A 17,187-nucleotide genomic window follows, 5' to 3' on the forward strand; every position below is an offset into this window, starting at 1 on the left:
ACATAAGTAAAGGGAAGTGTATGATGATTGCATATGCTAGAGTTTAATTGTTGCTATCAACCATAATCATTGGTGTAGTGTGCTTCGAATATGTTAAGTGCTCATAGATAGAGTAAATTTTTGGTTGACTCGAGGACGAGCAACGTTTAAGTGTGGGGTGTTGATGATAGGCTATAATTACGTATTTTAGTCGATTATTACACTCTAATTTACTGCACTTTAATTGAGTTTGAGCTTTAATCGCTAGTGTTTTGTACTAACGGTGTGTTTTATGCCTTGTAGGAGTGATTTCGAGCTATGTAGATGTTATGGAATGAATTCAAGTGATTTGGAGCTTTAAAGTTTGAGTAAAAGTTCAAGGAATTAAGCCGGGATCGTGTTTGGGGGTCAACGGATGATAGTTAGAGCGAACGAAGACTCCAGTAGGCATATTGCGCACTGTCTAGCAAAATAGATATAACTTTTTGCTCAGAACTCCATTTGGGCTCCAGAATATGTGGTTGCAAATCTAACTCAAAGGGCTACAACTTTCATGTTTTACATTTTTTCAAATTCAAAAAGGAATAAGGTGAAAAATGTGCGTCAATAGCGCGATCGCGCTCAAGTCGCGCTCGTCAGGCAGAACACTGGGCCACTAGCGCGATCGCGCTAGTCAAACCCGGGAAAAATGTCCTTTTTCACATTGGAGAAGGTATAATTGTTTGGGCCCAACCCTACTTGGTAGCTTGTTTGGGTCCTGTAGCTTGTTCCTAGCATACACTACTGTTAACATAATCTGGTATCCAGTCACTGAATCACTCACTTTGCAATGAATGAATTGTTCATGAACTTTAACAATGTTAACTGATAAGTTGGTCTTCCATAGTACCCGAATCCTTCCATTCTCAGCTTTTGTATAATTATAGCAGTATCCCCAATCTTTTGCTACCTTATACAGAATCTTTTTTGCTTTCATTTCTTTGACTCTAGTTTCCAGACATCCTAAAATGTCTATTTTATTCTTATGCAGAAAGTTTTTCAATTCTTTCTGCTTATGGGGCTTGTTCAGCCCTCTTATGTTCCAGGTGCTAATGATCATGGTGGGTGTTGTCTAGGGTTCAACCCCCCTCCCTGTACAGATGTTTGTCCATATTCCTCCAATACTCTGAATCTATTAGCATTGCTAGCCTCAACAATTTCACCCTGCTGATCTAAAGAAGCATGTTGTCCTTCAGTGCCAACATTTGTGCGCATCCTCCTTCTACTTTGATCAGTATCAACTCTAGCAGTCTGTTTCTCTTTGTCGACATCTATTGGAGGTTGAATTCCTGTCACTTCCCCATTCTTCTCTTCCTGTTCTGTTTGTTCCTTTGGCTTCCATTCCTGAACAATTCTCCTCCTTCTGCCTCTATTTCTTCTCTTAGGAGCTTTAAATTCAGCATCATTTTCCTGTTTACTTTGATTCCAGCATTCAAAAGCATCATGTCCAAAATGCAAACAGTCATTGCAGAACTTTGGCTTCCATTCATATATAATTTCCTGCTGTTTTATACCAGTAGGAGTCATGATTTCAATATTCTCAATCAATGGCTTTGTTATGTCCACTTTCACTAGCACTCTTGCATAAGAGATTTTGTTCAATTCAGTTGTGTACTTGTCTGTATACATAGGCATACCAACAGCACTGGCAACTTTACTTAAAGCATCAGCAGTCCAATACCCAGCCGATAAACTAGGAAAGTGAATCCATAGAGGAATAGTAGTGATACATTTAGGGTCAAAATGGAAATCTCTTTCCCAATTCTGTAAAATTAATGGCTTGTTATGGTATGTATATGGTCCTGCTTGAACAACTGTATCTCTATCCTCCATAGTTATGAACCGAAAAACATAATAGCCATCTTGGTGGTATAGAATTTGGGGCTTAGAATCCCAAGCTGTTTCTACGTAACTCACCATAGATTTCTCGTACAGAGTGTCTCCCAGTACATAGCCGATTAGAGAAGTTTCCCAATAGTCCTTCAACTCACTCACATCATCTTCCTCTATTTGAATGACTACTTTGCCATCCCTGTGACTTGGTGGGATATATTCCAATCTCATCCCCATCTGAGAGTTTCGATTCTGTTGTCGAAGCTCCTTTGCATGTACGGTCTGCTTCACCTCTTTTCCTGCACATTCTGCAAGATCTAGATCTAGATTATGCTTTGAAGAACCAGCCTTAGAGAATTGAAGTCGTTTCGGACTTGTTGGTAGCTGATCCTTACATTTCTGAGCTTCCTTTGTTGGATTCATCATTTTACTGTTCCATTGGTCACTGTTCCTTTCATCGATTTCATTTAGCTCACTTTCCTCCTCAATTGGTTGGAATCTAGTTGGTAAAAAACTTCCAAATGTTAACGGAGTGATAGTCTGCATCATCGAGTTCACCGGCGTTGTAACAGTGGTCGCCGGAGCAGTTTGTTTGCGTCGCCTAGCCATCAGTGGTGCACGTTAGCCTGCCTTGGCTTATCGTGCGCTGAGAGCATTTTTTATTTGTCTAAATTTTCTTTTGTTCTGTTCACTTTTAGCCCCTCCATTATTAGTAAAGTGCGTTTTGGTCCTTATAATATCTAACTAAGTACATTTAACCTTCAAATAATTGCTGTGTGCAATTTTATCCCTCTACTTGTGAATCTTCACAAATTTAGTGAACTATCCAATTGTACATAGATTAGATTGGTAAAATGTCATAAAAAAGAGTGGCGGGAGTTTGTAGGAGCTAGTTGTGCTAAAGCTGGGGTATGTCCAGCTTTAGAGGTTTTTTGAATTGTATGTACATATTTATTTTTTTTGGTAAATAAAATTTTGTGTTATAAAATAATAAAAGAAGAGTATTGCAGAGAAAACTAGAGACATATAACTTTTATTGACTTGAGATTAATTGCAACGGAATAGAACCCTTTATACGAGGGGGAAAAATGACTTCGTCACCAAGTAACAAATCCTAAAATCTCTCTAGAATATAGACATTCACCTTAAATACAATTCTATTTATAACACTCCCCCTTGAATGTATATTCAACAGATAATGTATCTCGTTAAAACCTTAACTAAAATAAAACCCAGTGGGAAAAATTCTAGTAAAGGAAAAAAAAGTACACATATCTAGCAATACGTCTTTTGGTTGCCTCGTTAAAAACCTTGCAAGAAAAACTCACTAAGACAAAACCTATAAGGGAAAAAGAGTACAACGCGTATTAACTCCCCCTCATGAGACAATCAATTCACATCTTTGAGACGTCGCATTCCAATCTTGTGCAACATCTTCAAAAGATTGTTGGCAGAGATTTGATAAACAAATCAACCATATTAACTTGAATGAATTTGTTTCACCCTGAAATCATCATTCCTGATAGAGATGTATTGCCTTCATATGATCTTATCGGGATCGTCATTTCAATATCTTCACATAGGGGTAAAGATTTTGCTATCATATTATCATTCTTATAGTTATAGCAAGATACATATGTGCACAAATTGTGCTTAGGATGTGGTAATTCATGACCAAAAAATTCTCCAAGAATTATATATGCTATCAACATTTTAAATCGTTCATGGATTGCCATATAAGTATAGTCAAATAATCCATATAAATAGACTTTAGATTTACATCAAGTTTTCATGTCATGCCAGACATACAAGATACATGAAAATGATTGCAAACACCATTGACTTTATACTTTCGAGTGTTTGAACTACATTTCCAAAACTACATGTATTTCATATGAAACCAATTCTATTTGTATTGTGTCTCTTCCATTTGGCCAATATTTTGTGTCTGTATTCGGCATACTTAAGATCCCCATCTATACTTAGCGCTATTATAGATGTCGTCGACGAACATTTTATATCGGTTCTAATATATTTTTCATAAAGACATAATATAGAAACATCTTCATTCATTTCAGGTACCTGAAACTCTCCTGAGGTTTTATAAAATGTTATGTCGTGTACTCTTCTAGAGCACTTGCCTCTTTAGTATGATTGTTTTGATCATTTGCTCATTTTCTTTATCAAGGATTTTAATTGGTACCGATTTGTCTATCCACTTCGCCTACCATAGACTTTATCCTTCTAGGACTTATTCTAATAGGAGTATCTGCAGTGAAAATATAGTTACTTTCTTTGGGCAGCAAATGCGCTTGGCACGCTTTGCATTTTTTTATATTACAGATGAATTATCTTTTTATAAACTTCAAGTTCATATTATATTCGAAGATCTAGATGTACAAATGATAATTCATTCCATGTACCTTTTCTCAACTGTTTATCCTTTCTCCCCCTTATGTTAGAAAAACTAACCTGCTTCCTCAACTTTAAAAACCTTATTTGTGCGTTATGGTGTTGATCAGAACATCCACCGCACAACAATAATAGTAAGATGGAATTATTTGGTTCCCGACCCTGAACAATTTGTGAGGGGAAAATATAATTCGTATATAATGTATATCAATCTAATATAAATAATTTTGTTCTCATAAGCAATAGTTTAGCTATTAAGTGGAGGCACTCAACAAATCATTTTGCTAAACCAATTATGATAAAAACCAACTTACCAAGATGAACTGTCTTAAATAGAAAATCTGGAAATTATGCTCTAAATTAAATTATTGAGCAAGTTACCTCGCAAATACCAAGTTGCGGGTATGCATCTTATGTGGTATATATTCCAGGTGAATGAGCCCATATTCATATTTGATATTTCCAGCATTCATGGGATTCAATCCCAATTTTAGTTGGTCTATTAATTAATGAGAACAAGCAACATGTGAGAATTCGTACATAACTTTCTAGTTCTTTAATATTTACCCATATGAATTCTCTTTTATTTTTGCACATCATACTTAAATTAACTAGGCTAAACCAATTATGCCAACTGAATAATTTATCAATATTGATAAACTTCAGGTTTATGCCATGGAGTGTGCAATTATCAATAAACTCCAAGTTTATTATGATATGGGTTTTATATCAATAAACTTCTACTTTATTGTGGCATTCTTTAATTTGTATAGTACAAACTGGAGAATAAAACGGGTAACTTTTCACATACATATTACTCTACTACAAGTTGTAGTAATAGAAGATATTAAATCCTTCCTTTATTTATAGTCTCAATATAACCAACCGCTTTCACAAATACTTTAAAAACTAAATAAGTTTCTTTGAGACTTACTACAGCACAATACATTATTGATAATCAATTTTATTTCTCTGAAATAGTAATAATTGGCTCTTCCAGAGCTCTCAATTAATTTTGTATTACCACATACTCATCAACATCCATATGGTAAATATATCTTTCAAATAGAAAGTTATATCATTATGGTCATAGTCAAAATCACAATAGGCAAGATATGTTGCTTCTAATACTTTTTCCATGTAATAATCACATAGCCACAATATTTTGGTAATCACAATAGGTACGTTATCAGTGACCATTCATGCCATAATAAAAAATTATTTTCTTATGTCATCTCAAACCTCCTTCTAGAGGTGAGTGTGGTACATTCACTACACTAGCACGTTCCTTTTTTTTCTTTTAAAAAAGAATATGTATTCATAAATCATATATTGTCACACATCATGAATGGACTACAATCATGTCAAATATACGACAGGAATTACTTTCGTAGAGTAAGGATTATTTTGAGAATCCTTATTGTTCTCCTTACCACAATGATGACGATTATAATTTTGTCAATTGCCACGTCCACATCCATTGATATCTTCAATGTAATAATTTTGTCTTCTTTCAAATTTATCACATAATGTTACCATATTCTCTTAAGGGATGAGAATGAAGCAAATTCAGTAGGACGGGTTTTCACTTCTTGTGCCCACAATCATACATGAATTTGATCATGTCAACAAGGGCGGATTTATAGGCACATATATGGGGCACGTGAACCATGGTCTCTCCGCTAAATTATATATTTTATGTACATATTTTTAAAAATTGGTCTAATATTATATGTTAGCACCAATGCTCCAAAGAGGCTATATGGTGCACTTGGTTAAATGCAAGTTATTTATCTATAGGAGTAGAGACCAAATCCTACCTAGAGGAGTAGAGATCAAATCCACTTAATATTTTTTTCTCATTTTTTAGTGGTGCACCCATGTTATAAAAATCCTAGATCCGGCTCTTATGCTAGACAGAGAAATTTTACCACTTCAAATGGTTATAATTTCTTACAAACTCTATTAGAGTTATAATCAAACTTTGTTGTCTTTGCTTGTATTTAAAATCAAATTATAAAATTTCAAGAATTTAAAAGAAAAAACTTATGTAAAATACTTACCTTAAATCCAGAATTTATTCACGAAGGAAGTTCATGAAACAATTGACAATCATAATGCTCAATATTATGCACAAGTTGAGCATCATGCACGTATCCCAAAGCCTAGTGACTAAAGGAGATGCCTAGTATAGGAAATCAATGCATTCACACAAATTCCTATATCTTCTCTCCACGGGTGGTTTAATTTCTCAAACACTAGACAACTAATTAATAGTATATCAACAAATCAAAACAACCGTCATCTACTCAATTGGTTAGAGTCTCGTGCTGATAACGTGTTATAAAATAATAAAAGAAGGAGAAGAGTATTGAAGAGAAAAGTAGAGACATAGAATTCTTATTAATTTGGGATTAATTACAATAGAATAAAACTCTCTATAATAGGGGAAAATGACTTAGCCACCAAGTAACAAACCCTAAAATCTCTCTAAATTATAAACATTCACCTTAAATACAATTCCATTTATAACATTTTGACTAATTACCAATTTTTCTTTTCTATATTATTTCGTACTGAGAATAATATAGTTCAAAAAATAATCTTATGTAACATATTTCTTATATTAATGGACCATAAACACACCTTTTAATCAATTAGAGGTTAAATGCGATTAGCCATATATCACATTAATGAAATTAAATTTTACTGATATTTGAGAGATTAAATTAACAATATTTGGTTGTAATCACTTATAATAATCTCTTCATATTAATCATCAATTGTTTTGTTACGAAACTTAGCTCAAAGTAATAATATAAAACAATAAGATAGACAACAATGTAGAGAGAAATAGAGGAGAGAATCTATTTCTTCCATATATTCAAGTGTGTACAATGTGATGCCCAAACCCTCTATTTATAGGATGATATAGGTAATACAAAGGGACTCCATAAACATGGTATTAACTATTGAGAACATGGGGGAAGATCATGGAGGTATGGGAGTTACATCCATAATGGTAAGAAGTAGTGGGAGGTTAATGGAGAAGAGTAGTGGGTGTTACTCCCTTAGGAGTTATGGACATCCACCATAATCAAGTATTTCATAACACTCCCCCTTGGATGTCCAAAGATAATGTGCCTCGTTAAAACCTTACTAGGAAAAAAACCCTATGGAAAAAAAATCCTAGTGAAGGAAAAAGAGTACCCATATTTGTAATACGCTTTATTTGCTGCCTCGTTAAAAACCTTGCCAGGAAAACCCAATGGGATAAAACCTTAGCTAAGGGAAAAAGAGTACAACACATATTTGCCTCCCCCTGATGAAAATATCACGACGAATTCCAAGCTTGTCTAACAACTTCTCTAATATTGAGATCGGCAATGCCTTGGTGAATTATTCCGCCAAATTATCACTTGAACGAATTTCTTGAACATCTATTTCATCATTTTGTTGAAGATCGTGTCTGACAAAGAACTTTGATGAAATATATGATTTATTCAGTCTCCTTCAATATTCTTCTTTCAATTGATATAAGCAAACATCAACTTCTTCATTATTATTGGAATCTTCTCTTCAAAGAAAAGTCACACATCTTGTGAAATGATAATATGATAATTCCTCACATACAAATAGATTGTTTGAAGAACGGACTTCAATAAATGCCTGCATTTGCATAAACAACAAAACCTTGACAATATTTGTTAGAATAAACAAATCTATATCAAGGATTCTTTTTGCAATATAATACTAATCATATTTCAATATCTCCATATAGCCTTTATACTCTCAGCTGTTGGGACTATTCGTCCAAACTTCATATTTTTCAGATGAAGTCAATTTTCATTGCATATTTTTCATTTGGCCAATCATTTATCTGTCCAAATTCCATGATAGATTTGAGCTCAAGATCCTTGTCAATATTAATAATATTGAGCGCTACATTATATTAACAACATCATCGATGATCATTTTACATCGGTTCCATCATCGCATAATAAAGACATAATTTATCGAGATCTCATTATTTTCAGGTACCTGAGCCTCTCCCATGAGGTCTTATAAAATGTTATGCCATGGTGCTCTTATAAAGCACTTGCCTCCTTATTATGACCATCTTGAACATTTACTCCTCTCCTTCTTCAAGGAGTTTTATCTTTGGAACCTATTTGTCTATTACGCTTCATGCGTTCCACAAACTATGTCCATCATGGACTTTATTCTATTTGGAACATTAACAGCTGAAATATGACATTTAGCTTTGGGTCATCAAATGCGTCTGACAATATTTTGGAAATGAATTATCACTTGAACTTCAAATTCACATTTTCTTGTACGAGGATCTAGGTATACTCATAATAATTCATTCCATGTATTACTTTTTTCAGCTTCTCATTTTCTCCCCCTAATGTTGGGATCACTAACACAATTCCCAACTTTCTTTGGGAACCCATCTTTGTGCAATGTGACAGCACAATTAAATCATATAGCACATCCATATTTCTACATGGGAATATTTGGTTCCTGACCCTGAACCAATTGTGATGGGGAGAATTTATCATAACTTGTTGGCTAGATGCGTACAAGTGCTGTTGTATATTAAATAATATACTTAATACAAAATTTCTATTTGGAGTTTTATTCTCATAACCAATGGTTTAGTTTAATTGGAGGCATACGATTTCTGCTAAACCAACTTGGATTTAAACCAGCATTATCAAGATAAATTATCATAATATATATTCTGGAACTGTGCTCTAATAATTTGAGCAAACAACCTTGCAAAAACCAAAGTGCAAGTTGATAACAAACGCACATGTGACCATACAATAGATGTATCTATTAAAATCATATAATAGTAAACGGTCCACATGGCAGGTGACTAGGCCCATATATATATATCACCTTTTATACGTTCCAGAAATCAGATAATACATTCTCAACCCCAGCTGGTATAGTAATCAATTTATCATGAGAACAAGTCATACATGAGAATTCTCGAAGAATCTCCTTATTCTTCAATTTATGTCAATGTGAATTCTCAATCATTTTTCGCATCATAATTGAACCGGATGGCCAACCGGTCATGCCAACTGATATTTGTTTCAATAAATATTTAATTTACTATTTACCCAGTATATTATAGTAATATGAAGATAATCGTTCTTCCTTTCATTTATAGTCTCAATATGCCAACCACTTTGGCTAATACATTTGAAACTCAAAAAGTTTCTTTTGAGACTTACTACCACCAATGCCATAGATAATTTTATTTATTCGGGTAGTAACAAATTCGCTCTTCTGGAGCTCTCAATAATTTTTCACTACAAGATCTTTTATAACAACATCCAAGTGGTGAATTTTTCCTCCACAGGAAATATTATCTTATCATAATAATTGTCATGGTCAAAATCATCATAAGCAAAATCTTTTCTTGCTTTAATTTTGCCTTTAATTAATTTTTATAAGGCATGGCAAAATATTTTCGGCGTACCACATGTACACGACCAATGACATATTCGTATAACCACATAGCAATGTTCATGATCTTTCTTTCTCTCAAACCTCCTGTAGATGTGAGTTGTAGTATTTATTCAATCATGCATAAATACATTCTTGTGCATAATTTGTATCACATATATATTTTCACACTCACTTCAGGAATGAGTCTGCATTTACAATGCTTATCACAAGTCGCATACTTTCAATAAAATGGTCTATAATCGTTTGAGCGTGCCTCATATTTACAGACCATATTGATACACAATTCCTTCACCTAAGGATTATTTTGAGAACCCTTATTGTTCTCCTTTTATAATTACCATAATGATGACTATTATTATTTTGATCTTTGGCACGCCCACATTCATTGGTCAACCACTTGTCTTCATTTAGACTTATTATGCACCGCTATCACATTCACTTCAAGAATGGAGCAAATCAAGTGGGACAAACTTCATGCTTTTTCATGAAAAATACATTATTTCTCTTTAGTCATCATTATATCATCAATATGGTGCACTGGGACTCAAACCCAATGTCGTACACATAAAAGCATGTGTTAGGACTCAAACCCAACTCTTATAATGGTACATCAAGACAAGAAACAATGTCTTACCCGCATGGTACGGTGGGCTTGAACCTATCTTTCTTACCCTTGCATCATCGTATTTAATCATCATAAGACTTAAAAGTATTATCACTTCAAATGGATATAAGCGTAACTCATATAGTGATAAATAAAACTATAGTATCTGCATCGATAAAGGGGAGAACTAATCATAGCTTTTAATATTGTAGACACAAAAAAACATAAACAAATTATGCATTATATCTATTAATATTAACTCTAAGGAAAAATATTATATGGCTTATGCAGATAATGACGATATGGTAAGTTGTACTGTTCGTTTCCGACATAGGAGAGCATTTAATGTAATTTTTGTGCAATGTGGCAGTTCTTGTAGGGATGATCTAAATTCCGTCGGCAGCATCATTTTGTGATTTTCATTGTTAGGCAAGTTTCAATCTAATACACAGTTTGATGTTAGTTTTTAAGCATAATCATAAAATTAAAAATTTGTGGATTAGTAAACAAAAATAGCATAAAGACTCTTACCATTGTATGTGAAAACAGATAAACAAATAGTTACCTGACAACCAAAAGGGTATGAGTAGGCAAGCCGTGAAAGTTAAGAAACACCTACCACAACCTAACGAAGAATGAGGTGTTCGTGCTGATAACGTGTTACGAAACTTAGCTCAAAGTAATAATATAAAACAATAAGATAGACAGCAATGTAGAGAGAAAGAGAGGACAGAATCTATTTCTTCCATGTATTCAAGTGTGTACAATGTGATGCCCAAACACTCTATTTATAGGATGATATAGGTAATACAAAGGGACTCCATAAACATGGTATTAACTATTGAGAACATGGGGGAAGATCATGGAGGTGTGGGAGTTACATCCATAATGGTAAGAAGTAGTGGGAGATTAATGGAGAAGAGTAGTGCGTGTTACTACTTTAGGAGTTATGGACATCTACCCTAATCAAGTATTTCATAACATGTTTTTATTAGTAATCACTATACAAATAATTTTTATATTGTAATCCTTTTCATGGTAGTAGTAATTAGTACTCTATGAACCAATTAGTTGTATTCTATTAGTAACTGGGTGTAAAAATTGGCCGGTTCCCTGATTACACCTTGCGCAAGAAACCAAGAACCGGTTTTGTTCCGAACGCATAAAAACCACTGCTAGACCACCACTTCAAACCATCCCCGGAAAAAACATTGGAGAAGAACATCAATCAATCAATTCGGCGAAACATTAAGAATGTTGTTTCAACTGCCTCGCCTGACCAATGCTCTCAGAGAACCATTCGACGCCGATCAAGCTTACCTTCATCGGAAAGCAATTCTCCAAAATCTCAACTCTCGCAGGTACCAAAACCCCATCTTTTTCGTTCTTTATTATCAAATTTTCCAAGTGTTTAGGTGCTTAAGAATATGAGTTTTTCTTGTTTTTCAGTACTGCAACTTCACTTGAAGAATCAGAACTTGCTCGAAAGATTGTATATCAATGGGACCAAGGTAATATCAAAATTTCAATATTAACGTTCTTGTTGTGAAATACATGGAAGTAAGTTTGAATTCTTTTAGAAGATTCATGCCAGAGTAAAAGTAATCAAATTATGATGATATTGTTCTTTATAGTCGATCCTAATTAGTTTATGATTGATTTTTTGTGTGTGTGATAAAGTAATAAAATTTTATTGAAAACGGTGAAAAAACAGCATGTGCAAGAAGTCTGCCAAAAAGATATGGTCTCATGGCTACACCAAAAAGAAACAAGGGATAAGAAGGGTTGTTATAGTGGAATTATGTTGAAATTCTTGTATGCTCCCTTTTCTTCTGCAACACTTAATGAAGTGTTCTAATAATTGGTGCAGCTTCTCCTGAGTTGCGGCAAGCGTACAAGCAGTTTGTTGGGGCAGTGGTTGAGCTGATGAAGGGCGAGGTTGTGTCAGAGGAGTTTAGGGAGGTGGCATTCTGTGTTTATAGGCTTTTCAGCGGGACAGTGGTGGAGGATGAGGAACACAGGAGTATTGCTGAGAAGAAGTAAGCAGATAGTTACTAAATATATTGCTTGAAGATAACATTTAGTAGCTCTTATTTTGTCTCTGTGTGTATTTATGGTATTTGTCTGATCTTTAGACTGAGGATCAGCTGGGGTGTAAGGGGACCAATGTGTCGTGCTGACATGCTGTTAACACTAATCAGGAAATAAAAGGCGAATATCTATGAATTTTTTCTTTCCTATGAATACTTCGTGAATGTCTGTATGCTGGGAAATTTTCGGTGAACTGCTACTCTGCAAACTCAATCTTGTTATCTAAATACAGGCTAGATTTGCAAAAACTCGTGGGCTACGCAGTTTCGGACTCATTACTATCGAGAGTTGCCTCCCTAGCACAAAGATTGTACGAATTGCAGAATTATCACCCTGGAAATGAGACAGTCTCTTTACAGGAAATGTCTAATGGAACCACTGATGACGTGGAATTTGGCTCGGACCTTGTCTTTAGACCTCCCGCGCGATTCTTAATTGATGTTTCTTTGGAAGATTCTGATTTGCTTGTTGATCAGGATAATGCACCTTCTTCAAGTCATGAATCACAGTACGATCATGGCTCCTCAAATTTTAGAGAATCTGTATCTGGTGTAAATTTTGATTTAAGCTGGTTAAGAGATGCCTGTGATAAGATAGTTAGAGGTAGTACTTCGCAGCTTCCTCGAGATGAACTGGCAATGGCCATATGCCGCGTACTTGATTCTGAGAAACCAGGTGATGAGGTAACAATAAGTCACTCTCACTTCATAATTTCTGCTGCATACTTTAGCCACATCTTCTGGCGCATCATTCTTGTAAGCATCTAATATGTACTATTGTTTTTAATTTTGTTTTGTGTAGATAGCTGGCGATTTGCTTGACCTTGTTGGTGATGGTGCATTTGAAACAGTTCAGGATCTTATCATGGTAGAAATTTGAACTGGTGCTCTAATTATTATGGATCTCCATAGGATATATCATCATATTGTTCTTTAAACTTTACGACGCATTGAAGTAAAAAGTATGTGCCTGAACTGGTTCTCTAATTATTATGGATCTCCATAGGATATATCATCATATTGCTCTTTAAACTTTACGATGCATTGAAGTAAAAAGTATGTGCCTTACCTAGGGTGTGAAGTAGTTGTGTCTGATGATATGTTGTAGCATTGCTTGAGAGATTATAAATGCGAATGTAGGCCCCATACTATTCATGAGTTGAGTTCTCCAAAGTGCTAAATTTATGGTCAATAGGAGCAGTAAGCTATTAGGTAGAAAATCATTCATTTGCAATTTGGTGTTCTTTCAATTTAATTTTTCTTCTTTTCCCCTGAAATTTTGTTCCTCGGATCTCAGCACAGAAAGGAAATTGTTGATGCAGTGCATCATGGACTACATGCACTAAAAGCTGACAAGATGTCTCCAGGGGGGCAATCACGCACGCCTAGTTATGCTGTTCAGGTAATAATAGCTATACTACTATGATAATGTCACATACATGCAATGCATACTTGGCATTTGAATTTACTTGTTACTAATTGTACAGGTAACTGTTCAAACTGAGTCTGAACGGCAAATTGACAAACTTCGTCGCAAGGAAGAAAGAAAGCATAGACGAGGAACAAATAATGGGGTTGAAGATGATTTGTCTGCCGTGAGTTTTAGTTCTTTACTTCATGCAAGTGAGAAGAAAAACATATTTGAGGACCTCATTGGTCATGGTGAAGGGCCAAACACCTTAGGTCCTACAGCCCTTCCTCAAGGAACTATCAGAAAGCACTACAAAGGATATGAAGAAGTCATTATCCCTCCAACACCAACTGCATCTATGAAACCTGGGGAGAGACTGGTATTTCCCTCTGCTGCCACTATGGTTTTTCTTCGTTTATTGCTGCTCTTCCAACTACTTATCTACTTTGGCTTGATCTGCGGAAACGCTTGTTAGTGCTGTTGTCTGGTACTTCTCTTTTCTAGCCCTATACGCACACACACACACATATATATACATATATATGTATGTATGTACGTTGTTGTATTAAAAAAATTTTAAAGGAAAAGAAAAAATAGTAATTTTCAGAATGCTTCAACCTTTTCTATGCATTCAATACTTGATGCTTGAATCTGTTCTCCAATGGAGGGTGTATCTGTAAATCAACTTATACAGCAATTTATCTTGTCACTGTTCGGCATTTATACGATAATGCATCTTTTCTTTACGACCAAAAGTAAAAATAAAACAGAAAAAGGCTCCTAACATTTGATGATCTTTTACTTATAAAAAAATATTAAAAATTGTTGATCTCTCAACTTTCCTCCTATCTTCGTTCTTCCTCTCTCTCCGGCCACAATATCCACGATTGTTTTAGGTAGCACAGAGAAAAAGAAGCACAAGTCCTACAATTCATTTTCTTCACTCTGTGACGTTAGAACTGAATCTCCGGCTGCATGTGATGTGAAGAAATCCTTCTTCAATACCCTGATAGTGTAAATTGTCTTGCATAGAGAATTGGTTCATTTCTATGGAGGACGTGTGCACAGTATGATCTAGTCGAGAAAGATTTTGCAGCAGACACTTTAGATCTTCCTATCTGCCCTTTTTGTGGAATTATATGTAGCTGTTTCTCTGGAGAAAAGCTTCAGTTCCTCCATTTCCAATTTGAGTCGATGTCCTAGCATATATTCCAGGATGTCCCATGAGTATCCATCCTAAAAAGTCAGGCACAATAGTTTCTGTCATTCCATGATTGCATATATTCGGGGTTCGTAGGCATTGGCTATCTGGGCTTGTGCTTTGAGTTCTGGGGGGTTGCTTCTCATTTTGATGTTCAACTGTGGTGCTTGGACATTGCATTCTCATATTGGGCACATGTTTGGGACGTGGGCTTTTGGAGAGGTGGTTTCTCTTTGTTAGTCGTTTGTGGGTATTTAGTCTTGTACTGAAATGCTATGCTGCTCGGACTCGGTTGTGTGTATCCAAATTGGATTCTTCATCACATAAATTTTAGGAATCGGGGGTAAGGATCCGAGTGTGGATACATGTGTTGGGATACGGCCAATAAATCTATGTATGCGTGTGTGTGTGTGTGTGTGCAGACACACACCCGATTAATTAAATTTATTGAACTAAAACTAATAAATATTTGTTCATTATAAACACCTAATATTTATTCATAAAATGTGTGTGTGGGAAATTTAGTAAAGTGAGGAAATACTAAAGGTATTTTATTTGATGCTACACCCAATTATATAGCATTATAGCCTAACAATCAACAAGTTGGAATAGACTAGGGGAGACCAGGGTTTGATCTCAGCGGAGATAGAAAATGGCTAGGTATTTTCTTTCCTTCTATTTAGCTATTAAGCATTGGTTGATTGAGTTTTACCCAATCTATGTTGTTATGAGGTAGCAGGCTCCTGGTGGATTAGACGAGGGGCCTACGAGATGGCAAAACAATGTATTTGGAAATGTTATGAAAAGTTGAAGATATGCTTTTCTGGTAGATCCTCATTGGTTTCCCCAAAAGTTGCTTAATTCAACTGATGGTTTTGCTTGATTGTTTTTCTTATCAGATTGAGATAAAGGAGCTAGATGACTTTGCACAAACAGCTTTCCATGGCTACAAGAGTCTCAACCGTATTCAGAGCAGAATTTACCATATTACTTATAATAGCAACGAAAACATACTAGTGAGTTATTTTCTCCTTTGATAGTGTATGTTAATACTCTTTTTTGTAATAGTTAAAATGTATGCTGTTTTGCCTATGGTGATAAATTCTTTTATCTGTCTTTGATAGCTTTCTTTTATTACCAGGTATGTGCTCCCACTGGGGCTGGGAAAACAAACATAGCTATGATTGCTATTCTACATGAGGTCTGCTAGGTCTTTCTTTACAGTTTCATCCGTGATGGGTCTACTGGCACTTTGATGAAGTTATATAACCTTCTCTTGTGCAGATTAAAAATCACTTTAGAGATGGTTACTTGCATAAGGATGAATTCAAGATAGTCTATGTTGCTCCTATGAAGGTATAGCTTGAGATTTGTGTCCTTCAATTTCATTCATATAATTGGTAATATAAGGTGATTTTTCCTCTAGGCATTAGCTGCAGAGGTCACATCAACTTTCAGTCACCGGCTGTCTCCACTTAATGTAACTGTGAGAGAACTTACTGGAGACATGCAGCTTTCTAAGAATGAGCTTGAGGAAACACAGGTTCTGTCAAACTTTAGTTCTTGTAATATTGTTGATTGTTTGCTTATTGGCTTTATTCTATTCTGGATTGTGGTCTAGTTGAGTGGTTGATTGATTGGCTTAATTCTGATGCTGTTGTTTCATTCTGAAGCCTTGCTTAAGTTTTCGCTTGCATCATATTTCATCAGATGATAGTGACAACGCCTGAAAAGTGGGATGTTATTACTCGTAAAAGCAGTGACATGTCACTCTCAATGCTGGTGAAGCTACTTATCATTGATGAAGTCCATTTGCTAAATGATGATAGAGGCCCTGTAATAGAAGCATTAGTGGCTCGTACACTTCGTCAGGTTAGCAAAAGCTGTTTACTTTATCTAGTGTCCGCTGTAGATGTTTCAGTATTTTTTATATATGATGATGTTGCCTCTATTAGCTTAACACTGCTGCAACTCTCTACTACTGTTCCACTTCTCCAATAAAGGCCTTTAAGTGAAAGATTAAGCATGTTATTGGCATTTAGAATAGAACAATACAATGTTGGAAGAAGACATTTTATAGCTTTCCATATTTAGAACCAAAGGAATATGAGATGCATTTAGAAGGTTAGGA

The 17,187-nt window shown here is 35.1% G+C and overlaps 1 protein-coding gene across 2 annotated transcripts in view; it reads left to right on the forward strand.

Moving 5' to 3' along the window:
• The window catches only part of LOC109233391 (DExH-box ATP-dependent RNA helicase DExH14), a 41,521-nt gene continuing 35,795 nt past the window's right edge, over positions 11,462-17,187 (forward strand). The window contains exons 1-12 of one of the 2 annotated variants that reach the window (XM_019399247.1): positions 11,462-11,715; positions 11,804-11,865; positions 12,225-12,393; positions 12,678-13,128; positions 13,247-13,312; positions 13,742-13,846; positions 13,932-14,234; positions 15,956-16,072; positions 16,198-16,257; positions 16,341-16,412; positions 16,483-16,599; positions 16,767-16,928. In XM_019399247.1, the coding sequence (XP_019254792.1) occupies positions 11,609-11,715; positions 11,804-11,865; positions 12,225-12,393; positions 12,678-13,128; positions 13,247-13,312; positions 13,742-13,846; positions 13,932-14,234; positions 15,956-16,072; positions 16,198-16,257; positions 16,341-16,412; positions 16,483-16,599; positions 16,767-16,928 (1,791 nt within the window). In that variant the 5' untranslated portion in view covers positions 11,462-11,608. The remainder of the gene's footprint in view (positions 11,716-11,803; positions 11,866-12,224; positions 12,394-12,677; positions 13,129-13,246; positions 13,313-13,741; positions 13,847-13,931; positions 14,235-15,955; positions 16,073-16,197; positions 16,258-16,340; positions 16,413-16,482; positions 16,600-16,766; positions 16,929-17,187) is intronic. The other variant, XM_019399246.1, reaches the window with a different exon arrangement.

The sequence above is a fragment of the Nicotiana attenuata genome, chromosome 10 (assembly GCF_001879085.1).
Source record: "Nicotiana attenuata strain UT chromosome 10, NIATTr2, whole genome shotgun sequence".
Taxonomy (NCBI): domain Eukaryota; kingdom Viridiplantae; phylum Streptophyta; class Magnoliopsida; order Solanales; family Solanaceae; genus Nicotiana; species Nicotiana attenuata.